Source organism: Nicotiana sylvestris, chromosome 6, assembly GCF_000393655.2.
Source record: "Nicotiana sylvestris chromosome 6, ASM39365v2, whole genome shotgun sequence".
NCBI classification, from domain to species: Eukaryota; Viridiplantae; Streptophyta; class Magnoliopsida; order Solanales; family Solanaceae; genus Nicotiana; species Nicotiana sylvestris.
In genome coordinates, this window is record NC_091062.1 from 25,273,740 (window position 1) to 25,299,685 (window position 25,946).

The window sequence follows — 25,946 nt, forward strand, 5'->3', positions numbered from 1 at the left end:
TTAATGGGGGTATTAATTAATACATTAATGGGGAACAAGAGGGAATGAGGGGCTGAAAATCAGGAAAAAGGCTTCCTTAGTGGGATTTAAAGTAAAAAAAAGCAGATTTTTAGTGGGGAGTTCTGATTTTTTGAAAGGAAGAAAGGTTGGGCAGATTGTATAAAGAGGGGAGGAGTCAAAAGAAGAAAAGGACTGGAAAAAGGAGAGGAAACAAATTCAGAAAAAAATCAAAACTTTTACATTAAGAGTTAGAGTGTTGAGTTTAAACTTTTGCACTAAGAGTTGTCAGGCTGCTTTTCTTAAGTATTTGAAAATCAGAAACTATTGTTTCCTTGCATCTGTCTGTATTTCATTTTGGTACTGCTGGGTTTTCAGTTTCGTTTGAGCTGGGTTTACTGGTTGTTGTTGTACTGCTTGGTGCTGATTGTCGCTGTTGTTAGCTACTGGTCTACTGATCTTCACTTTCTTCTTCTGTTTCTACTATCAGGTACACTTTCGAATCATTGTGATGCGGCTGTTGTAGTGAAAAGAAATACTCAAGTAGTCAAGTATTTAATTTGTATTTGCATGTTTAATAGTCAAATGATAGGCAGATGTATAATCTATCTTTGTAATTCAAATTAAGAACATGGACGATGGAATTTATATTTGGCTAGAACTATTTTCTTTTGATTATAAACTGTAATTTGTAAACTATTAATAGTTTTCCAGTGTATGTTAGTTAGAATTCTATTTCATTTCGAATTAAGTATATTGAGTTATTGGAATTAAACAAGTTTAGGTAATCTTAATTGGAGCCGGTATCAGTCTGAAATAACAAGTTAATCGTGAACCTACTGATAAACCTAGTTAAGGCATAAATTTGGACTGATTGTGTGAATTAGGTATTAATGTTTGGTTCAGGCAGCTCGTTTGTTTAAAAAGGGGATTTGTTTGGTTTGAAGGGGTAATTGTTTGAATAGGTTTAGTTCTGCCAGTTTTAGGAAAAAATAAAAAGGCCATTAATTTTATAGAATATGTAGGCTCGACATATTCGAAGCGCGATTCAATGTAGAAAGGATAAGAACCTTAATCCAATAGGTTATCCAAGTTAACGAGTTAGCTTCAACAAACTTTTGTAAGCATCAGTAATTAACGTGGGTTTAGTTTCAAATAGTTGAAAAGCATTTAGTCCCAATGAATCAATTCGTCTAACCATGCGAGTTTAATCTAGTTATAGGTTAATTAGTTTTTTTTGAATATGTTATTTGTCGATGTTGTATTTTATTTATAATTTCAATTTTCTTCTCTTCCAATAACATTTGTCTTAATGTATCAATTAATATGTTACGTTCTTTTAAAAAGAATGAGATAAGCCTCGCCGAGTAAAAATATAAAAATTGCGGGGCCCTCGGTAAATATTTACTTTAAAAATTGCTTAGACTTCGGAATGGACCGTTTAGCAAACTCTCACGGCTCTACCCAAAGTAAATGATATGCTAGTCGCTTTAGGCGCGCTTTTAATTATTTAATTTTCTTAAAACTCGGGTGCACATTTATGTGACCCAAATCCAAATCTCAACAGAGTCAAAATATGTCAATAACCACGGGTACATTGATGTGACGTGGTTCGAGATATATTTTCACGATGTTGCAATTCTCTATAAAAATAATAATAACAATAAAAACGGTTAAAAGTTGAAATTGCACTATAGTTTTTGAACATGTTTTAAAATCAGATATTTTAGCCATTACAATAGTTTAAGCGACCGTGCTAGAACCACGGGATTCGGGGGTGCCTAACACCTTCCCTCGGGTCAACAGAATTCCTTACTTAGAATTTCTGGTTCGCAGACTTCATTTGGAAAGTCGAATATTTTCCTCGATTCGGGATTAAATTGGTGACTTGGGACACCCTAAATCTTCCAAGTGGCGACTCTGAATAAAATAAATAAATCTCGTTTCGATTGTCCTTTAATTGGAAAAAACTCCCTTCTGCGCCCCTTTGGGTGGCGCAGGCGAAAAAGGAGGTGTGACAATGTCTACTTGCTACAAGTTGCAACAAAGTAACATTAGTTTAATTTATCTTTTCTTAGAATTGGTGTTGGAAGTAAGTTTCTTATTTAGAAATCGAGCTTAATAAATTGTTGTGTTTTGGCTTTATTATCTGATATTCTCATATGATCTGTACTTAATATGCAAAATGATGTTTTTTACTGCTTTGATATTATTTGAACTGTACATATAAACTGTGCCGAAACCTTCTCTTCTTACCTCTGGGGATGTGCTTACTGGTTAAGACTCCCTATTCTGTTAGTGTTCTACCCTAAATAAAAGAGGCTCGGAAAGTTTCTAAGCCGGCTAGCCTTTTAGTTCCCGGAAAGGAGCTCCTTCCTCAACTCGAGTTGTCCGCTCGGGTACACTGTCTAGAACATATACCCAGGTTGAACCTAGAATAACTTGACTTCATGCCGGATCCCTAGTAGGAACGTTTATTTGCATCATGTTGCATCTGGCTTAGGGGACTCAACACAGGGGTTGGGTCCGTCTAGGACTAGCAACCTGAAATGGAAAAGACCATCCTGCTGCATTCTGTTTGTTTTGCACATTTATTTGCTTCAGGTGTGCATGCTGACCGGTTTCTGAAATCAAGAATTTTTGAAAAATTGCAAAAATAAAATAAAATATAGCAGTGTAGGGAGATAACTACTTTTTATAAAAATAAAACCAATGTCCAAGTAGTATCAAAACTCTGCCGAAATTTTGAAAAATGAAAAAAAAATTATTTTTAGTTTGATTTATTTGAAAAAAAAGGAGTCTTGTTTACAAGTTTAGTATATGTTGGGCGAACTACGCCGGTTTGATTCTCACAGGACGTGAGATACGTAGGCAACCCTCGTCGGGTCCAACCTCCCATTTTTGTAATAAATAATAAATAAATAAATAAAAATGTCAAAATTTTAATTTTTTCTGTCATAGAGTCGGGTGATGCAGTTTTTATCAAAAATAGCCGAATGTTCCCAAAAGGAACGCCGGAAGGCTGCCTTTGTATAAATGGCCACTTCTTATTTTTTTTATTGGTTAAATCACACAACCTTAAAATCTTCGTCCCTGAAGTGCTGAAAGGTCGTGTTCAGAAATTTTTTTTTTTAGGAAAAATGATCAAATCGTTTTTTTTTTAGTCGAATAAATTTTCGCTTGTTTAATCTTATTAATAAATGTGCAGAATGAGCACGACTCAAAATGAACCTTTTTCAATCATGAATAAAATCCCCCTCCAATTGCGGCTATGGTGGAATGATTTAGACAAAGAAGGGCATGACGAAATCAAGAAACATCTGAAAGGTCTCACGAGTTTGTTGGATATCAGGCCTCGAGGAGATATTATAAGGGCACTAGTCCCTTACTGGGACCCTGCGCACAATGTCTTCCACTTCTCGGACTTTGAACTCACCCCAACTTTAGATGAAATAGCAGGGTACAACGGCAGTGCTGAGGTTCCGTTGAGGCATAAATACCTGGTTGCTCCAAGAGCCGTAGCAGTGCACCGGTTTTTGGACTCGTTAAAGATAGTCAGAACAATCCATAACCCTGATTTGGCAAAAGGTTTTTGCACTTTAAGCTTCATATACCAAAGATACGGCCACATAGGAGGATTCGACAAGCCAGAAAACAAGTTGTGCAGCAAAAGTAATAGTCGAAAGTGGGATGAACATAGACGGGTTGCTTTTATGATAACCTTCTTAGGGATTTTAGTGTTCCCAAGAAAAGACGGGAATATTGACATAAAGATAACTGGGGTCGTCAGTACTTTTCTCACTCAAAAATATAGCACGTTGGCGCCCATGATTGTATCTGATATGTTCCGAGCTCTCACGGCCTGCAAAGCCGGAGGAAACTTTTTCGAATGTTGTAAATTGTTGTTGCAAATGTGGATGACCGAACACCTATGTCACCGAGCCCAGTTCCTGAGCCATGGATCTTCTGAAAAGACTTGCATAGAAGAATTCTACACCAGAATTAATGAGGTCCGCCTACCTGAAGGAGTCTCGGCATGGACCTCATATTTCCGGACCCTCAACGCCAGTCAAATACAGTGGACACTGGGATGGTTACCGATCGACGAAGTCATATACATGCCAGCAGCTAGGCCCCATTTTCTCTTGATGGGACTTAAGAGCATTCAACCTTATGCACCGTATCGGGTTTTGAGGCAACTTGGGATGTGTCAGATAGTGCCCAAAGATGAGGATCTAAGCACCCAGGTGATTGAGATCAGTTCTGATGGACAGTTTCCTGAAGCAAGGGTCCACCAGATTTGGAGCCAATGTCAATACTTAAAGGCGAATACTTGTGTTCTGAATCAAGCTAGAGGGGAAGTTTCACCTGGATATCAGGCTTGGTATAAAGGGGAAATGTCGTCTGGAAGGCCGACTAAAAGACCTCACCTTCAAGAATTTGCCAAATCCTCAAAAGAGCATTGGGACTGGTTGGCCAAAGAGCGGGAATATCTTGCCGAAATAGGCAAACTGAAACAACAGATTAAGGATCTGAAATTTGAGAACAAAGTGCAGGTTGCTACCAACAAGGGAGAAAAGAACAGAGTAGCCAGAGAAAGCGAGATCCTCAAAGCTCAGATCCGAAAGATAAAAATGGATGCCGACAACTAACTGAGAAGCCGGGCTGATAAAAGGTTGATAGCAGGGTTAAGGAATCAGGTCGCTGAAGGCTAGAAAGACTTGGAAAGATCCAAGGCTAGCATAGCAAGATTACGGACCAGGTGGGCAAAAGTTACAGCAGCACGGAAAAAGCACCTATGGCAAGTGAAAAGGGATTACGAAATGAGTGTTACAACATTGAGAGAAATAAATTCCACTCTCAGTGATCGCGTCCTTAAACAAGCCCGGGATGCTAGAACAGATAGGGAACGCTGCTATGAGTCAATAGCCCGAATGGAAGAACAAATGGAGAGGTTCCAAGATCAGCTCATTGACAATACTCGAATATTGGGACTAAAGATTCAACGAATAGAACAGTTGTGCATAGAAAGGGATAGAATCAAGGGTAGGATCAATGAGATTGGGCGCTACATCACCACGAAATGCCTAACACGTGAAAAAATGCCCCGTGATATCCTTTTTGCCTCAGTCATGGGTTATGTCCACCAGATCATGGAGGAATTAAAAAGCTTGCAAAGAGGCCTAACACCAAAGCCCGCGGAAAGGCCGAACTCGCGGGCACCAAAATTCAAGGCTTTAATGTATCCCTAGTTCAATCCTGCACTTGTTTGTTTTTTTAGAATTTGTTGTCTACCCTTATGTTCTATTCAAACATTGGAAATAGTATGGAGTCTGTATTTCGTTTTCTTTTCTTTCAAATAATAGCTTGTAATAGCATATTTGGGTAATAAAAGGTAAAATTGGGTCTTTATTTTACTTATGGCAGAACTACGCCCGGTCTGATTCATGCGGGGACATAATACGTAGGCAATCTACATAAGATTCGACCACCACCACAAATATAAAAGAAAGGGCAAAGTGAATAAATAAAGGACCTAAGCCGGAATGACGCATGCAATCGAAGCAAAAACATGTTAGAAATGGTTAAACTGCCTAGGAACATTGTATTCCCCAATGTGAAATTGCACTATGTGTTAAACTCTAACGCTAATCAGTTTGTTGTTCCATATCAGAAAGAGATTTCAAAACAGTTAGCTCGTTAGAACGTTCTGGTAGATTACCATTACCACACAAGATCAAAAGGGCCCATTCCGGAAAGTATGTCTGGTTCAGACAAAAGTGTTGAGGAGGAAAAGACAGAGATGCAAATGATGAAGGAGGAAATGGACAGGTTGAGACAAGAGATTGCTAGGATGCACTTAGCCTGAGCTAAGGGACAAACACCACCAATACTTCCCCCTACTCCTACCCTTTCACCAGCTCGGACTCCGGAACACCCTTCCACTGGTCCATCAGCGAGCTTCCCCATTGCCCAATACTATCAGGGAGAAACTTCCTATAATCCCCAAGCTTCACCACCTAAACAAAACCCTCATCCACCAACGGTTCCTATTTTCGTGGCACCTCCACCCGCAACGTTGCAAAAATCCCCTGATGAACCAATGTTTCAGGCTCAAGACAATCAATACTATCCTCCTGAACTCACCTTCAAACCGCCCGAGCCATACACTTACACCCCTCACCTTCAGTTCCCTACAGAAACTGAAAGGACAGCTAAAAATCCGGAGCAGGATGAAGTGCTCCGTAAAGTGAAAAGCTTGGAGCAATCCTTCAGGAATATGCATGGATTGGGCAGCCAAGTTAGTGTGCCCTACAAAGATCTGTGTCCCTTCCCCGATGTTCAATTGCCGGCAGGTTTTAAGATGCCAAAGTTTGACTTATATGAGGGACATGGTGATCCCATGGCACATCTACGAGGTTTCTGCAGTAAGATGAGAGGGGAAAGTGGAAAGGATGAGTTGCTGATTGCCTATTTCGGTCAAAGTTTAAGCGGGTCCGCATTAGAATGGTACACGAGGCAGGATCCTAGCAGGTGGTATACCTGGGATGATCTGGCACAAGCATTTGCAAGTCATTTCCAGTATAACCTTGAGATCGTCCCCGACCGTCTCACACTGTTAAAACTTGAGAAAAAGACCGGAGAGAGCTTCAGGGAATTCGGATTCCGCTGGAGAGAACAAGCAACAAGAGTCGATCCGCCAATGAGGGAAGGTGAAATGGTGGACTACTTCTTACAAACGTTGGAGCCAACCTATTTTGGTCACTTGGTGACGTCGGTTGGTAAATCTTTCAATGAAGTAGTAAAAATGGGCGGCATGGTTGAAGGGGGACTCAGGTCCAACAAGATAATGAGTTATTCGGCGATCAAGGCCACAACTCAGGCTATCCAAAGCGGCACGGGAGGTGCGCTTGGGAAAAAGAAGAGAGAGGAGGTCGCAACAGTCGAAACAGGTACTTGGTCCAGATTAAGAGGTCCATCCCCTCGCTATCAAACCAGACCCCATTACCCAAACTACCCACACAATCCATACAACCCTCCACAACTCTATTATCCACCACAAGAGCCCTACTTCTCCGTCCATCATGCCCAAACTTACACCCAGCCTTCGGCTCGTCCGCAATGGCGTGCGCCGGCTCCCCAACATACATATCTACCTCCACAAAACACATATCCACCTCCACAAAACACATATCCACCACCGAGGGCCTACAGGAATCCTTCAGGGTCAAGCTTCCGCGGAAATCAGGCTTTCAGGAACGAAAGGATGCAGAAGTCAAGAACATTCACTTCGTTGGGAGAAACCTATACTACTCTGTTTCACAAGTTGAGGCAGATAGGCCTACTAAGTCCTGTTGAAACCAAATTGCCAAATCCCCTTCCCAGAAATCTGGACCATTCAGTAAGCTGCGAATATTGTTCGGGTGCTCTCGGACATGATACTTAGAAATGTTGGAAGTTGAAGACTGCCATACAAGATCTTATAGACACAAATAGGATCGATGTTCAGGCACCAGAGGCACCCAACATCAATGAAAATTCGTTACCGGTGCACCATGAAGCCCACATTATCGAACTAGTGCACGAAGGAGGGAAACCAAAAACACCCTCACAAACGGTAATGATGATTCGCGCCAGTTCTAATGAAGAGTCGACCAGTGGAAAGGCAGTGGTACAGTCAGGAAAGGTATATGATAAGCCATTTGTGGTAGCAGGGAAAGGATCGTCTGTTGCTGCAAAGAAGCCAGAGTCAGTCAGAGCAGTGTTGCAGGGAGTATCATGCACACCAGTGTTGGTGGTAAAGAGGGTCCACGTAGAACCAGTTGTTATCAGGCCAGTCATGCAGTTACCGGTAATAAGTGAGAAAGCTGTGTCGTGGAGCTACAGTCAAGTGACAGTGATGCATAAGGAAAAGGAGGTGGTGGAAGAGGTATGCAAAACTCAGGGTCTGACGCGTTCGGGAAGGTGTTTTGCTCCCGCAGAATTGAGAAGGGTCAATCCTGAAACAATAAAGAAGCTGGTAACGGAGGAAGAGGTAGAGGAATTTTTAAAGAAGATGAAGGCACAGGACTACTCAATTATAGAACAGTTGAGGAAGACCCCGGCCCAGATTTCGTTGCTATCTTTGTTAATCCATTCGAACGATCATTATCAGGCCTTAATGAAGATTCTGAATGAAGCCTATGTCCCGGACAAGCTCTTAGTGAACCATTTGGAGAAAATAGCGCACAAGATCTTTGAAGTAAACCGAGTAACATTCTCTGACTATGAGTTACCGGTAGAGGGTACTGAACACAACAGAGCACTATACCTGACGGTAAAATGCGAAGAATCGATGGTCACTCGAGCACTAATTGATAATGGGTCAAGTGCCAATATCTGTCCTTTGGCCACTCTGAACAAACTAAAGGTTGCTCATGATAGGATCCACAAGAACAGTGTCTGCGTCCGAGGTTTTGATGGGGGAAGCACTGACACAGTGGGTGATATCGTACTGGAATTAACCATTGGTCCAGTCGAGTTCACCATGGAATTTCAAGTAATAGATGTGGCGGTGTCGTACAATCTTTTGTTGGGACGACCCTAGATCCATGCAGCTAAAGCAGTGCCTTCTACACTGCATCAAATGGTCAAGTTTGAATGGGATAGACAAGAGATTGTGGTACACGGGGATGACGGCACACATGTCGTCAGTGATGCTATTGTGCCCTTCATAAAAACCGATGATGATAAGGGCCCATGGGTTTATCAGGTTTTCAACGCAGTCTCAGTAGACAAAATTCCTGAGGGCGGTGGCCTTCCACTTCCCAGAATCACAGCTGCAACCTTCATGATAGCCTCAGAAATGTTGAATAATGGGTTTGTACCAGGGAAAGGTCTGGGGGTTGATCTGCAGGGAATGATCCAGCCAGTTTTTTTGCCCAAGAACTTGGAAACTTTTGGGTTGGGATTCAAGCCTACCGCAGCGGATGTGAAGCGGGCCCACAAATTGAAAAAAAGAGTCTGGGTCCTTCATAAGCCAGTCCCATGCCTGTCCAGATCATTTGTCAAAGCAGGGTGCAAAAAGTTGCCGGTCCCGGAAGTTCTCGGACCTCTGATCGGGCTAGATGGAGATTTGAATGAGGGCTTTGAAAGAACGTTCGCAGATGTCAACATGATAGAAGCTGGAGAGGGTTCCAGTAATGCAGACATACAGTTTCTGGGTCCTAAGGTCAAGGTCAACAATTGGATAGCTACTCCTCTTCCTACTTGGAGGGAGTCCTGGTAGTTGGCTCTGATTTTCCTTTTATGTTTTCTGGATTATTCCAGGGTTGTAATCCAGATTCTTTATTTTATTGTGTTCAATAAAGTGTGAAACCTTGTTATCCCATAATTCAATAAAACAAAAAGTTTCTTCTTTATTTCTTATTTTATTCTTATTTTTAATTTTGTTTTCCTTCATTTCTTTTTGTGAATAGTTCTTTTCATACTGGTTCTAATGACATGGCATGCACAACGGATCTTCAACCTAGTCTAAAAGATCAATCTAATTCCGAGCTAACCCTACAAGAGGTCGATTATGATAATGAATCGGAATACGATGAGGATGAAGCATTCGAGGAAATAAACAGGGAGTTAAGCCAGTTTGAAGAAAAATGCAAACCCAACTTAAATGACACAGAAGCCATCAATTTAGGAGATGTCGGCGATATCAGAGAAACTAAAATAAGCATCCACATTGCACCAAATATCAGAGAGGAATTGATCAAAACACTTATTGAGTTCAAAGATGTTTTTGCATGGTCGTATGATGACATGCCAAGGTTAAGCACAGACTTAGTGGTTCATAAATTACCCACTGATCCGACATGCCTTCCCGTCAAGCAGAAATTGAGGAAGTTCAAAACAGATATGAGTGTGAAGATCAAAGAGGAAGTAACCAAGCAGCTGCAAGCAAAGGTTATTCGTGTCACTCGATATCCTGATTGGTTGGCTAATGTGGTGCCGGTGCCAAAGAAAGATTGAAAGATCAGGGTGTGTGTCGATTACCGCAATCTGAACAGGGCAAGCCCAAAGGACAACTTTCCTTTACCCAACATCCATATCTTGATTGACAATTGTGCCAGACGTGAGATCAGATCTTTTGTAGATTTCTATGTTGGGTATCATCAGATTCTGATGGATGAGGAAGATGCGGAAAAGACAGCCTTCATTACATCGTGGGGAACTTATTGCTACCGGGTAATGCCATTTGGTTTGAAGAATGTTGTGGCAACATACATGAGAGCAATGAACACTGTGTTTCATGACATGATCCACAAAGAAATTGAGGTGTACGTAGACGATGTGATCATAAAGTCCAAGCATCAGGAAGACCACGTAGCAGACCTAAGGAAGTTCTTTCAAAGACTTCGAAGGTATGATATTAAGCTCAACCCGGCCAAATGTGCATTTGGTGTTCCATCTGGGAAGCTTTTAGGTTTCATTATCAGTCGGCGGGGTATTGAGTTGGACCCGTCAAAGATCAAATCTATCCAAGATTTGCCACCGCCGAAGAACAAGGCAGAAGTAATGAGTCTGTTGGGGAGGTTGAATTACATCAGCAGATTTATTGCTCAACTCACAGCAACCTGTGAACCCATTTTTCGGTTGTTGAAGAAGGATGCCGCGGTAGGATGGACGGCGGAATGCCAGGAGGCATTCGACCAGATCAAAGAATATTTATCAAATCCACCCGTATTGGTTCCCCTGGAGCTAGGGAGACCGTTAATTATTTATCTAACGGTCTTAGAGAATTCATTTGGATGCGTGTTGGGGCAACACGACATTACAGGAAGAAAAGAGCAAGCCATCTATTATCTCAGCAAGAAGTTTACAGTATATGAGGTTAAGTACACTCAACTCGAGAAGACATGTTGCGCCCTAACTTGGGTGGCCCAGAAATTGAAGCATTATTTATCCTCATATACTACTTATCTCATTTCCTGCTTGGATCCGCTAAAGTATATTTTCCAGAAGCCTATGCCCACAGGAAGGTTAGCAAAATGACAAATATTACTCACGGAGTTTGACATCGTCTATGTGACGAGGACAGCCATGAAGGCCCAAGCGTTGGCAGATCACTTGGCTGAGAATCCTGTTGATGAGGAATACGAGTCGTTAAGGACATATTTTCCTGACGAGGAAGTAATGCATATAGATGAGTTGGAATTACCTAAGGAACCAGGTTGGAAGCTTTTCTTTGATGGAGCCGCAAATGCGAAGGGAGTTGGAATAGGAGCGGTGCTTATTTCTGAAACAGGACGTCATTATCCTGTTACAACTCAACTGCGTTTCTATTATACCAACAACATGGCTGAGTATGAGGCATGCATTTTGGGTTTGTGATTAGCTGCAGACATGGATGTCCAGGATGTCTTGGTCTTGGGGGACTCGGACCTCCTGGTGCATCAGATTCAGGGTGAATGGGAAACACGGGATTTGAAGCTCATACCATATCGACAATGTTTGCTCGATCTGAGCAAGCGATTTCGATCAGTAGAGTTCAGACACATCCCAAGAGTTCACAATGAGGTTGCCGATGCATTGGCCACTTTAGCATCAATGTTGCACCACCCAGACAAAATTTATGTTGACCCGTTGCACATCCAGGTTCGTGATCAGCATGCCTATTGCAACATGATAGAGGAAAAAGTGGATGGCGAGCCATGGTTTTATGACGTCAAAGAGTACCTTAGGATGGGGATATACCCGGAGCAGGCCACCAGAGATCAAAAAAGAGCCATTCGGCGATTGTCAAATGGTTTCTTCCTCAGTGGAGGAGTGTTGTACAAAAGAACCCTATATTTGGGATTGCTGAGATATATAGACGCCAGTCAAGCCACGACAGTTATGACAGAGGTACATGCTGGAGTTTGTGGGCCACATATGAGCGGATATGTATTGGCGAAGAAGATTCTTCGAGCAGGGTATTATTGGCTCACTATGGAGCATGATTGTATCAATTTCGTGCGGAAATGCCATCAATGTCAAATACACGGAGATTTTATTCATTCTCCGCCGACAGAATTGCGTGCAATGTCAGCACCATGGCCATTTGTTGTATGGGGCATGGATGTCATTGGACCTATTGAGCCGGCAGCTACTAACGGTCATAGGTTCATTCTGGTGGCCATCGATTATTTTACTAAGTGGGTTGAAGCTAAAACTTTCAAGTCAGTAACCAAGAAAGCAGTGGTGGATTTTGTTCACTCCCATATCATCTGTAGATTTGGGGTCCCAAAAGTGATCATCACGGATAATGGTGCTAATCTTAACAACAATTTGATGAAAGAATTATGTGAACAGTTTAAGATTACACACCGTAATTCCACACCATATCGTCCCAAGGTGAATGGAGTTGTTGAAGCAGCCAACAAGAACATCAAAAAGATACTGAGGAAGATGGTAGAAGGATCCAGGCAATGGCATGAAAAATTACCATTTGCATTGTTGGGTTAACGTACTACCGTCCGGACTTCAGTAGGTGCAACCCCTTATTTGTTGGTATATGTAACTGAAGCAGTAATACCGGCGGAAATTGAATTTCATCCCTTCGAATTGTCGCTGAGGCTGAGATTGATGATGACGAGTGGGTCAAAACCCGTTTGGAGTAGTTGAACTTGATTGATGAAAAGAGATTGGCAGCTGTGTGTCATGGCCAGTTATATCAAAGGAGAATGGCAAGAGCCTACAACAAGAGGATGCGCCCCAGAAAATTTGAAGTGGGGCAACAAGTGTTGAAACGAATACTGCCACACCAAGCAGAAGCAAAGGGCAAGTTCGCTCCGAATTGGCAAGGACCATTCATTGTAACCAGAGTGTTGTCCAATGGTGCTTTATGTTTAACAGATATCGAAGGGAAATGCGTCGACATGGCTATCAATTCCGACGCAGTTAAGAGATATTATGTATGATCTCTTTTTGATTGTAATTGTCATTTGTTTGTGGTTGGCATTTATCGGAGAATGAAATGACGGAGGCAATTCTTTCTTCTATCAAAACACTCTAACCTTTGCTTACCCTTTTGAGTCTTATCCCTCTTTTGGAGTCAGTAATTGAAATAAAAGATAAAAAGAGAGAAAAACAATAATAAAGACAAAAGAAAAATCACAAGAAAAACAAAGGAATTGGGAACTACGTTTGACCTGATTCCTCAAAGAGGATACGTAGGCGCCTCACGGCTCGGTCATAGTGCAACAAAAAATAAAAATCCCCAAGCAAGAAGAATTGGGGCAGAAGTTGTGTTTATAATTTTGAAAAGAGAGTTTGATTCCAATAGTTGTACTGTTTCACCCCTCCAAATTATCTTAAACTTTTGATACCCCTTTTCCTTTTAGCCATACACAAAAAAACCATATTGATGTCCAAAAAAGACCTCCCGATCAGTATCCGAGAAGTGCCAAGTTCATGCAAACGGAAGTCGGGAATGACACTTTGATCCCCAGTAGAGAAGAGGATCATAAATTGGAAATGAATTGATAGTCGAAAGAATCCCCAACAAAGAGCGTCATATCGACAACACTCCAATCCCCAGCTAAAAAAATAAAATAAAATGAGAGAGTCTTATCGGTGAAAACCTTCACAGGCATCATAAGGCGACGGGAGTTGAGAGAAATGAGAGAGTCTTATTAGTGAAAACCCCTCGAAGGGCACTATGAGGCAACAAGGCAAGATTGGCGGAAAGATTCCACATTTGGCAAAAGTTGAGTATTTATTTATCCCCAGTGAGATGAGGCCATCCGAAAGATTGATTGATACGAATAGACTGGGTTGATCAATACGGAATGCACGACATGATCATTGGGATTGGTTATATCATTCAGATAATTTCTTTTCTTTCCTTTTTCCCAGCATTTGTTCAGAAATACTTCTTCTTTTTCTATCTTCTAAAATTATCACTTTTTCATTTCTTAGTTTAAAAGACTTTATTTCCCCAACAGTATATTTTTTGAAAAGGATTTTCAAAGCTTACTACTAGTTTCCAAAATGGTGCAAGGCAAACTGCGAATAGGACAAGCCAAAGATAAGGCGACAAAGCGAAAAGAAGTTTGTCGCAAGACCAAATGATGAATGGGTCTAGATCCTAAGAGGCCCAAATTTCCAAAGGAAGTTATGGATCAAACTCCAAGAGGATCCCCAGCAGATTTGCGAGATACAGTAACAACTCTGACAGATTCTCGACCAGGTTCCACAATAGTCGGACAACACAGAGCGGGGAAGGAAGAGAAAAGAAAAAACCATCCCCAGCAGGAATATCATCCCCAGCAAGTTTTGTACAAAGCAGGGAAAAGAAAAAGGGGAAAACCATCTCCAGCAGAAGTAGCACGATCGCTCACCACGTTTTAAACTAACAAATTTTTCTTTGATTTAAAGCAGGGAAAGGAAATATTATTGACACAGGAAGACAGGGTCACAAAGGGGATTATTAAACTGGGGTAGAAAATTTTCTCTCATTATGAAAATTTTCTTAAAATCAGATAGCCATTTGGGAAAGAGAGTAGATAACACAAGTTTTGAAGAAAATAAAATCCCCAGCAGTATACAAGAAGGGAGATATAAGTTTTAAAAGAAAAGCAATCTTGGAAGAAGCAAGATAACCCAAAGTTGTAAAAGCAATGGCCTTTGAATCAATATCATCCCCACCATAGTTAAAAGGAGGAAGATAATTCCCCAACAGTGTTATTCCCGGGAGGTTTCAGGGAAGTGAAAGCACCAGCTTTAAAGGAATAGTCTTTGAAGAAGGAAAATGACACATTGATGAAATAAAATATCGGTGTTATCCCCAGCAATTTTCAGAGGAATAAAACACTAATTTTGAAGGAAGCAGTTGTTGAAGTCAGGAGCCCGCCTGTAGAACGGAGGTTGTTATATTTTAAGTTGGAGTCAGGAGCCCGCCTGGAGAATGGAGGTGTTATTTTTCGGAGTTGTTTTTGAAGTCAGGAGCCCGCCTGGAGAATAGAGGCTGAATTATTTTGAGAAAGTTGTTGAAGTCAGTAGCCCGCCTGGAGAATAGAGGCTGAATTATTTTGAGAAAGTTGTTGAAGTCAGGAGCCCGCCTGGAGAATGGAGGCTGAATTATTTTGAAAAGTTGTCGAAGTCAGGAGACCGCCTGTAGAACGGAGGTTATTATATTTTAAGTTGCAGTCAGGAGCCCGCCTGGAGAATGGAGGTGTTATTTTTCGGAGTTGTTGTTGAAGTCAAGAGCCCGCCTGGAGAATGGAGGCTGAATTATTTTGAGAAAGTTGTTGAAGTCAGGAGCCCGCCTGGAGAATGGAGGTTGAATTATTTTGAGAAAGTTGTTGAAGTCAGGAGCCCGCCTGGAGAATGGAGGTTGAATTATTTTGAGAAAGTTGTTGAAGTCAGGAGCCCGCCTGGAGAATGGAGGCTGAATTATTTTGAAAAGTTGTCGAAGTCAGGAGTCCGCCTGTAGAACGGAGGTTGTTATATTTTAAGTTGGAGTCAGGAGCCCGCCTGGAGAATGGAGGTGTTATTTTTCGGAGTTGTTGTTGAAGTTAGGAGCCCGCCTGGAGAATGGAGGCTGGATTATTTTGGGAAGTTGAAGAAGTCAGGAGCCCGCCTGGAGAATGGAGGTGTTAGAATTTAAGAAGTTATTGAAGTCAGGAGCCCGCCTGAAGAATGGAGGCTGGATTATTTTGGGAAGTTGAAGAAGTCAGGAGCCCGCCTGGAGAATGGAGGTGTTAAAATTTTGAGGAAGTTGAAGAAGTCAGGAACCCGCCTGGAGAATGGAGGTGTTAAAATTTTGAAGAAGATGTTGAAGTCAGGAGCCCGCCTGCAGAACAGAGGAGTACATTTCAAGATCAAACAGAAGTCAGTAATAAGGAGGAGTACAACAAAGATCCCCAGCATAACAAGCTTTAATGTAGGAAGCAGTGTCCCTAGCAGACAGAACGGAATAATAAAACTTATGCTCAAAAAGGCAAAAGGCCAGTGTCATCCCCAGCAGTTTTCGAAAGAAAGGCACCGGAGAAAACACAAGCCGACAAAAGCGATGCAACCAGAGCAAGGGGAAGACAGATAAGATTTTGTAATTTCTAGCTTAGTCTAGCTTCTTATTTTCTTTTGGCACGGTGTAATAAGGAGATCGGGAGGCAGTAGCAACAGCAATAACAGTAAAAAGCAGTTCCATCGTAGTCCCAGCTACCAAAACTTCCCGAACTACATTAACCTGATTCCCTTTTAGCCAGGGATATGTAGGAAACCTTTGAAGCAAAGGTTCAGTTAAATCTTTTTCAAAAAATGCTTCACACGGAGTATTCCAACGGGCAAAAATCGCTCGTATCCGCTCACTTTATCTTTGTACGAAAACTCTTCATGTTTTCGGACAAAGAGGGGCAGCTGTGAGCACGTGATTTTTGCCTCACAAGAACTACTCCAAAAGAAATCATAAATAATTTTTCTTTGTATACGATTTTGAATTTTCGTGGCATTTTATCTGTGCATGTTTATTTTATTCTAATTAAAGAAAAATACATAAAAAATAGTAATATAGATACATGTGCATTTAGGAATTAATGTTGCATTTTTATAATTAATTAATCATTGGTTTATATAAAAGGATAAATTAAAATAAAAGAAAAATATATATTTAGGAATTAATTAACCATAATTTGATTAAAAGAAAATCACAAAAATATACATATGTATTTCTTGCCATTGTGTTGATTTTATTTAAATGATTAATTTATGTGTTAATTATTATAGGTGTTAAAAAATATGTGTGTAATTTTATTTTCTGGATTTTACAATTTATTTAGGATTTTTGTTTAATTTTTTGTAGTTAAAGAAAAATGGAAAACGGGTAAGTGTAAAGGAAATTCGGATTGGGACAGGAGAAATTCAGGCCCAAAACTCATCCCTGACCCAATCCAGACCAGCTGGTCTCAGAGACGAACGAAACGACGCAGTATGATGAGGAAACTACCCCGTTTCGTCACCCTTCAATCTGAGCTGTTGATCGAACAAATCAAACGGTTCAGTGCAGCCCTGGTTTGGTTTGAAACGACACTGTTTCAAGTGTTCAATCTGAGCCACCCACTTTCTTTGATCCAACGATTCAAGGCCTCCCCATGACCCGATCCAATTCGCCCCTTCCCCCGGGACAACCCATACCCCTGTTTAAACCAAACGACACCGTGTAAGTTTAACCCCTCTCATCCTGACCATTGATCTTAATAGATCTAACGGTTAAGATCAAAACAACCCCTCACTATATAAGCCCAAATCCTTACCCCACCCCCAAACCAAACACCCCCCCCCCTCCGCTTCCTGTTCATCGTCGACAGACCCCAAACCCTAGCCGCCTTAGCTCCCCTTCACCTGAAACCCGGCGGCAACTACGCCGTCGGCCACCACCTTAACACCATAGCTTCCCCACGACATCCTATTTCCAGATCTGATGTTAGTTTCCTTCGAATCAGGCCCCAACGTCTCGAATCTTCGATCAAAGTTTGGTCTGAAAACCCAACCTTCTCCGATGGATTCCAAATCAACACCATGGTTTCTCCTGACCATCCTCGTCATGGATCCGGTAGTAGCATAGGTCAAATCTTCCTGGAACTGCTCAAATCTTCATTTGAAGATTCGAGCAAAACCTAAAACTACCCTAACGTACCCCAAAATCACACCAGTCACTCTCCTGACCTCGCTCGTAACCAAACCAAACTTGGTTTGGTTCGAATCTAACCAGAAATGATCAAGCCCCAAATCAGACCCTCAAGAACCCTAAAATTCCAAATCATGGAATCTGTCCAAAATTAAATAAAAGATTGGGGTCTAATAGACCTTAATCGAGGTATTCTCAATTGAGAATACTTCGATTAAAGACTGTTCGACCTCGAAGTGTCCAAATTCAAGTTCGAACCTGGGTCAGAATATTTCTGAGGTATTTTCCTTTTTCTTTTATTCTATATTTATGATTTTTGTTTATCTATGTATCTGTTTAGTGTAGTTTTATTAATTTTCCATCTTCTATCAGTTAATTCTGCTCATCTTCAGTGGACTTTTTATTTTTGTCCAAATCTTTCATTTGTTTATGTTTGCTATAATTGTTATGTGTTATAATTTGTGTAATCGATTAATAAGTTGCGTCGATTAATTAGTTTCCGGTTAATCTATGTTTCTATCAATACCCCTGAAATTACCCGAATTGCCTATTTCGTTGTTTCTGATTTGTTCAAGTGTTGATTGTAATATATAATCGATCAGTTAAGCTTCGTTGATTAGGTCGTTCATATAGTTTTTCGGCATTCTGTTGTTCATGGTTTTCCAGTGGTCTCATGTATGTTGTGTTTGATCCCTTTTCTCTTCATATATTTCCGTTCAATGTGTTTACAATGTTCTGTATCTAGGATTTGTGTATATATGACAATTGTTATTCTAGTTAATCCAATATAGCTATTTCTTGATCCCTATTCTGATGCTACTCAATCTGATTTGAGTCCTAGTGTGAAATGTTGTTTGAGTTGAATAATCTGAATTGGTTATAGCTGTTAGCCAGAAATAATCTTAGATAACTGTTAGATTAAACAGAGTTTCAGAATTAAAAGTTGTAATGCAGTAGTATTTGTGTTAGGAGGGCAGTAATATTAAGGGTTTTCAGGGGAAATTTGGGAATAAAACAGTTAGGATAATATTTTAGTGTTAGTGCTTTGTTAATGGGGGTATTAATTAATACATTAATGGGGAACAAGAGGGAATGAGGGGGCTGAAAATCAGGAAAAAGGCTTCCTTAGTGGGATTTAAAGTAAAAAAGAGCAGATTTTTAGTGGGGAATTCTGATTTTTTGAAAGGAAGAAAGGTCGGGCAAATTGTATAAAGAGGGGAGGAGTCAGAAGAAGAAAAAGACTGGAAAAAGGAGAGGAAACAAATTCAAAAAAAAATCAAAACTTTTACATTAAGAGTTAGAGTGTTGAGTTTGAACTTTTGCACTAAGAGTTGTCAGGCTGTTTTCTTAAGTATTTGAAAATCAGAAACTATTATTTCCTTGCATCTGTCTGTGTTTCATTTTGGTACTGCTGGGTTTTCAGTTTTGTTTGAGCTGGGTTTACTGGTTGTTGTTGTACTGCTTGGTGCTGATTGTCGCTGTTGTTAGCTACTGGTCTACTGATCTTCACTTTCTTCTTCTGTTTCTACTATCAGGTACACTTTCGAATCATTGTGATGCGGCTGTTGTAGTGAAAAGAAATACTCAAGTAGTCAAGTATTTAATTTGTATTTGCATGTTTAATAGTCAAATGATAGGCAGATGTATAATCTATCTTTGTAATTCAAATTAAGAACATGGACGATGGAATTTATATTTGGCTAGAACTATTTTCTTTTGATTATAAACTGTAATTTGTAAACTATTAATAGTTTTTCAGTGTATGTTAGTTAGAATTCTATTTCATTTCGAATTAAGTATATTGAGTTATTGGAATTAAACAAGTTTAGGTAATCCTAATTGGAGCCGGCATCAGTCTGAAATAACAAGTTAATCGTGAACCTGCTGATAAACCTAGTTAAGGCATAAATTTGGACTAATTGTGTGAATTAGGTATTAATGTTTGGTTCAGGCAGCTCGTTTGTTTAAAAAGGGGATTTGTTTGGTTTGAAGGGGTAATTGTTTGAATAGGTTTAGTTCTGCCAGTTTTAGGCAGAAATAAAAAGGACATTAATTTTATAGAATCCGTAGGCTCGACATATTTGAAGCGCGATTCAATGTAGAAAGGATAAGAACCTTAATCCAATAGGTTATCCAAGTTAACGAGTTAGCTTCAACAAACTTTTGTAAGCATCAGTAATTAAGGTGGGTTTAGTTTCAAATAGTTGAAAAGCATTTAGTTCCAATGAATCAATTCGTCTAACCATGCGAGTTTAACCTAGCTATAGGTTAATTAGTTTTTTTTGAATATGTTATTTGTCGATGTTGTATTTTATTTATAATTTCAATTTTAGTAATCTTCTCTTCCAATAACATTTGTCTTAATCTAGCAATTAATATGTTACGTTTTTTTTAGCATGTAATTAACTAGGATTATTTTCTTTTATTTTAGAGAACAACCTAAATAGAAATGTAGTCACTTTAGGACCGTTCTTTTAAAAAGAATGAGATGAGCCTCGCCGAGTAAAGATATAAAAATTGCGGGGCCCTCGGTAAATATTTACTTTAAAAATTGCTTAGATTTCGGAATGGACCGTTTAGCAAACTCTCACGGCCCTACCCAAAGTAAATGATACGCTAGTCGCTTTAGGCGCGATTTTAATAATTTAATTTTCTTAAAACTCGGGTGCACATTTATGTGACCCAAATCCAAATCTCAACAGAGTCGAAATATGTCGATAACCACGGGTACATTGATGTGACGTGGTTCGAGATATATTTTCACGATGTTGCAATTCTCTATAAAAATAATAATAACAATAAAAGCGGTTAAAAGTTGAAATTGCACTATAGTTTTTGAACATGTTTTAAAATCAGATATTTTAGCCATTACAACAGTTTAAGCAACCGTGCTAGAACCACGGGATTCGGGGGGTGCCTAACATCTTCCCTCAGGTCAACAGAATTCCTTGCTTAGAATTTCTGGTTCGCAGACTTCATTTGGAAAGTCGAATATTTTCCTCGATTCGGAATTAAATTGGTGACTTGGGACACCCTAAATTTTCCAAGTGGCGACTCTGAATAAAATAAATAAATCCCATTTCGATTGTCCTTTAATTGCAAAAAACTCCCTTCCGCACCCCTTTGGGTGGCGCCGGCGAAAAAGGAGGTGTGACAATGTCTACTTGGCTACAAGTTGCAACAAAGTAACATTAGTTTAATTTATCTTTTCTTAGAATTGGTGTTGGAAGTAAGTTTCTTATACTGAAAGTTGAAAGAAGTATATGTTAACAATATTTTCATTCCAGGAGTATATATATATAAATGAAGGTTTATTTCATATGTAGTTCATTTTATTATTTATTTTTATTAAGTGTTTATGTTGTTATTGTACCTTTAGTCATTGTATTGAGTGGACATAAATCAGTAAACTAATTAGGAGTCAAATAATAAATAAAACGGAATAAAGATAAAGGGGTGTGGAAAAAGGTTGAATGTTTTAGCAAACAAAGAATTTGAGTAAAAAACTCAATTCTTTAGGCCCAATGCAAAGCTAAGCTAGGTGGCCCATTTTTTTCTCTTTCTTCTAAGAAATAAATAAATAGTTATCACATCTTCTAAAATCCTTAAGCTGACACATTTCTCCTTTAACAAGAAGTTGGCCTATTTCTTTAAAATAGATTGAGTTGGTCCAACATTTATTTGCATAATTTTACCAATAATAAGGCTAGAAAATAATAATAAAAATCAGATTTCCGTTACTAATTAATTAACATATTTTCTTTTCATTAATTAGTTGAACTACTAGGCAACTAGTAGGCGCATTCTAACTTTTTTATTCACGGACTCGCTTGCGTAGCATGATAGTTTTTTTTAGTTAACTTTCTCAAAATGTTTTTAATTCTTCAAAAAAATAAAAAAATAACAACGTAGTATTAATTTTTGTCATGACTGCGGATTCGCTTGCGTAGTGCTATTATGATAAAATTAATAAAATTCGTCTCGATCGCACATTCGCTCGCGCGGTGCGGTTAGGACAATTTAATATTGTTCAAATCACTCTTCAACAATTTTAATAAATAAAAGCGGATAGATAAAATATTGAAAATCAAATAAATCACAATTTATCCAAAATTAACTTAAGCCAAATGTGGTCAATAAAGCGACCGTGCTAGAACCACGGGACTCGGAAATGCCTTACACCTTCTCCCCGGTCAACAGAATTCCTTACCCGAACTTTATTTTTGCAGATCGATAAAAAATAGAGTCAAACCTTCCTTTGACTAGGGATTCAAATAAAAAGTGACTTGGAACACCTAAAAATCAATTCCAAGTGGCGACTCTGTAAATAAAATAATCCATACTCAAGTTTCTCACTTTAATTGGAAAAACTCTTTAATGCACAATCCATAACACGCATTATCTTTTGGAGGGATAAAAAGGAGGTGTGACAGTATTGTATACTTATACCAATGTCATATAGGTTTATATTATATCATATATTATATACGGTATTTATTAGTAGTATACCTTAGTTTTTCCCCCCTCAATGTATACATTAGATGAAGTAAAGTGATACTATACATTGAAGGTATGTTGTATTGTATACTTCTATACATTTTCATATTAGTTTATGCTATAAAATATATTATATACTATATTTATTATTAGTATACATGGGATATATTTTTTAATAATGGGGAAGACGCTTAGGACATTGGGATATACTCGAATCCTTTAATGGAAAAATTGAGGAAAACTTAATATGGATAGATGCGTTTTAGGTGAGGGATAATCTCAAGAGAGATATATAAGGATATGTTTTAGGTATGAAAAACTCAAAGAAAATATACAGTAATACATAGTATATGTATATATTATACTGTGTATAGTACAGTTGTTAATAATAGTTCTTTTTTTTCCAGTTCAATATTTATATACAATATATATATATATATATATATATATATATATATATATATATGAAAATACGTTATTTAAAAACTTGGGAGAAGTAAATACATTTTGCTGATAGAGTGATAAAGAAGAAGCAAATTTGGGGAAACAGATATAATGTATATATGATAAATATATACAATAACACAATATATAGTATATATAATATAAAATAATACATTGTCAAAAAAACTTGGGTAGAGCAATATGTTTTCTATGAATCGGCCTCTACACATATATATTATCTCGATACAAAAAGGAGATATACGTGAGAATCATGGAGAAATCACGCAAAAAGGGGATATGCGTTATGAAATCATGGAGTATATTTTATTTGAGAGATTGGGGGTAAATTGATAATGATAGATACGTGAGAATCAGAAAGAGATATTTTTAAGTGAGAGAGAATATCAAGAGAGATTTTAGGAATTAAAAAGTTGTATATAATTTAATTAAAAAGTGCTCATTTTAAAATAAGTTATACTAAAAGTAATTTTATTAAAGCAGTTGTAAAAAATATAACTAAGTCTTTAAAGAGTTGTATTCTATGTAAATTCCTCATCAATCAATTGGGTCAAAAAGTGTTACTGAATGGGTCGAAATGCAACTGGAACCACATAAATAATGACTTCAAAAAGAGATTTTAGCTTTCTTAGTTACTTTCACTAATCATTTTCTATTGAGAGCAGGGGATTCTTAACCAACTGAAACAAGTTGGCATAGGGATCATAAGATTCATTAGGACAAGATATTAACTTCATTATCAAACTTTCATTAACTCATAATTCATGTTACAAAAATGGAGCATATATATATATATATATATATATATACACACACATTTTTAGACTAAAAATGACGGCTTGAGGGTCAAAATAACAGACTTTTAGGGTCTTAAAATATAAAAATTTAATTGATCTTTAGAATATCTTTAATCCATGTTGGAACAATGTCGTAAAGGAGTTACAAGAAATGGAGATTCTCCGTAATCTTTGCCACTGAAAAGAGAAACTTGGGAATTGGAAGTTCATGGCAATGTTTTTCAAAGTAGTTCATCGTACAATCAGAAAAATTGATCCTTCTCAGAAATTGATGTCTTATTCTATAACTTTTAGGGAACCGTAGGATGATAATAAGTTCGGTCCAATTTGGATGCCCATTTAGGAGGCGCCAAACAGACCCCATCATTGATTTGGGATCATGATAAGGTGAATACTCAGTGTATTCAATGCTAAGCATAATGAGTATAAGGACATAAAAAATAAGTCCATTTATTTAGTTCTACAATTCTACCTTCTTTGCACTAATTATACATACTCAGTTAGATTTAGATATATAGATACTTAGATCTATACTAAGAATTTCAAATTCTATTAATAATAAATAATATCTTATTTCTAATCATTAATTAGTAATTAAAGTTCAAATAGAATTCAAATTCTTAATTTATTGCAATTATTACAAGATAGTAGCGTGTGGAGGTTGCGAATTAGGGTAGAAGGTTAGTAAGTAGTCAAGTGCGTCCTTTGTATATACCAGTAGTATTAACATTATTCTCATATTTTCTCACTCCTAATTTTTACCACTAAATGTTGCTTCTTTCGTCTTTGTTTATATATCTTGCCATCTTGTCTTGTTGTTGTGATTACCTATGTTACTACCTCTTTTTGCTTCTTTCCTTGAGTCGAGAGTCTATCGGAAACGATTTCTCAATCTTTCCAAAGGTAGAAGTAAGATCTGCGTGCACACTATCCTCCCCAGACCGTACTTGTTGTGGAATTTGACTGGGTTTATTGTTGTTGTTGTATCTTTATTTATATAATAACAAAATAACATATACAAATAGTAAATCGAGGTACCTTTTCTATCACAAATTAAAACTTGGGATTTGGAATTTACTCGAGAAAAATAAAAAAGGAGATGAGTTACGTCATGTTGGGCGGATTGGGTTATGTCCAATTGTTTGATCCAAACAAACTTTGAACGAGTTGGTTATGACCTGTTCATTAATTCAACCTATTCTGACCCAATCCACCATTTGCTACCTCTTGAATATGTTGGTCTTTCGGGGATTTAGAATAAGAGGGTCAAATCATGTAAAAAAAAATTCAATTCAGACATGATTCTTCTAATTTTAAAATAGAGTTTCGTATTGAAAAACCTACATAAAAGGTTTGTGAGCCATTATTTACTAACATATGCAACTAGTGATTGAATAACTAGAATTGACTCAGCCATGGCAACAGTTGGTCTTAGTTCTAGCAAAACTTTTTTTTTTTTTTTTGGCGTTTCCCCTTGTTTATGTTCTCTCTCCAGGTTCAATATCCTGCTTCTTATTTTTGTCTCAGATTTATGAATGGATTGACAACTCCGAGCATCCTTATCTATTACCTGGGGATGTTGCAGTCCGACAGTATTTGGTATCAAAAGCTCATGGATTGGAAGCAGCAGAGAAGTATTTCTTTAGCATCCCAGAAAATCTGAGAGCTTCTTGTGTGTATGTCGCTCTTTTGAATTGCTATACTAATGCAAAATCATTGAGAAAAGCAGAAGGTACAATGCAAAAGATGAGGGATCCGGGGAATGCTAATGTAGAGGCATACAATATTATGATGAACCTTTATGTTAAAATGGGAGACCTTCAGAAACTACACTCATTGGTGCTAGAGATGGAAGATAAGGGAATTACTGGTGATGCATTCTCCTATACTATCTGCTTGAATGCTTATGCATCTGTTCCAGATATTAAGGAGATGGAGAAGCCTTTGATGAAGATGGAAGTAGATCCTCGGCTGATTGAATGGAATGCTTATACAGTCGCTGTTGGAAATAATAGACCCGCAAAAATAATATTCATGGTATTAGTGATAAACGCGGAACACTAATTTATGGTTAAATCAGCAAGAATAGAAATGCAGCAATAATGACACCAAGATTTTACGTGAAAACCCTTCTGAATAAGGAAAAAACCACGGCTCTGAGAGGAGCAACTGATATCACTATAGTAAGGAATTTTACACTTTGTAGGTCCGAGTAAAATACTCCAAAGACCACTACAACACTCAAAAGAAATAACCCTCTTTTGATATTCCCACCTCACTACAATATCGTTCGCTCTTTATTTTCCTCTGCATAGTCTATTTCTCACAATGCCTGAGAAATACTCTCTGCAACTATTGTGTTGCTTCTCTTTCTGTGTGGTGTATTACAAATGGCTCAGAAGCTCTCTATTTATAGAGATTGTATATCCCTACAGATGTAATCAGTGACATCAAAAGAAAGAAATATTCAAACTCTTCAATTTGAGCAATTCAACAAAAACAGTGGTTGCCAAAAATGACTTAGAAGTCTTTATCACATCTATTTTTCT

At 38.5% G+C, this 25,946-nt stretch overlaps 1 protein-coding gene across 1 annotated transcript; it reads left to right on the forward strand.

Moving 5' to 3' along the window:
• Positions 1-11,073: 11,073 nt before the first annotated feature.
• LOC104214332 (pentatricopeptide repeat-containing protein At2g20710, mitochondrial-like) lies at positions 11,074-25,461 on the forward strand. The gene is made up of 2 exons (XM_070148175.1): positions 11,074-11,203; positions 24,893-25,461. The coding sequence occupies exons 1-2, from the start codon at positions 11,074-11,076 to the stop codon at positions 25,459-25,461; spliced, it is 699 nt and encodes a 232-aa protein (XP_070004276.1).
• The last annotated feature ends 485 nt before the right edge of the window (positions 25,462-25,946 follow it).

Excerpts from the sequence above, each read along its gene's own strand:
- LOC104214332 (XM_070148175.1), top strand. The coding sequence starts at position 11,074 with ATGAAGGCCCAAGCGTTGGCAGATCACTTGGCTGAGAATCCTGTTGAT. Across the intron at positions 11,204-24,892 it reads GGAATTACCTAAGGAACCAG|GTTCAATATCCTGCTTCTTA; the intron begins GTTGGAAGCTTT and ends TTCTCTCTCCAG.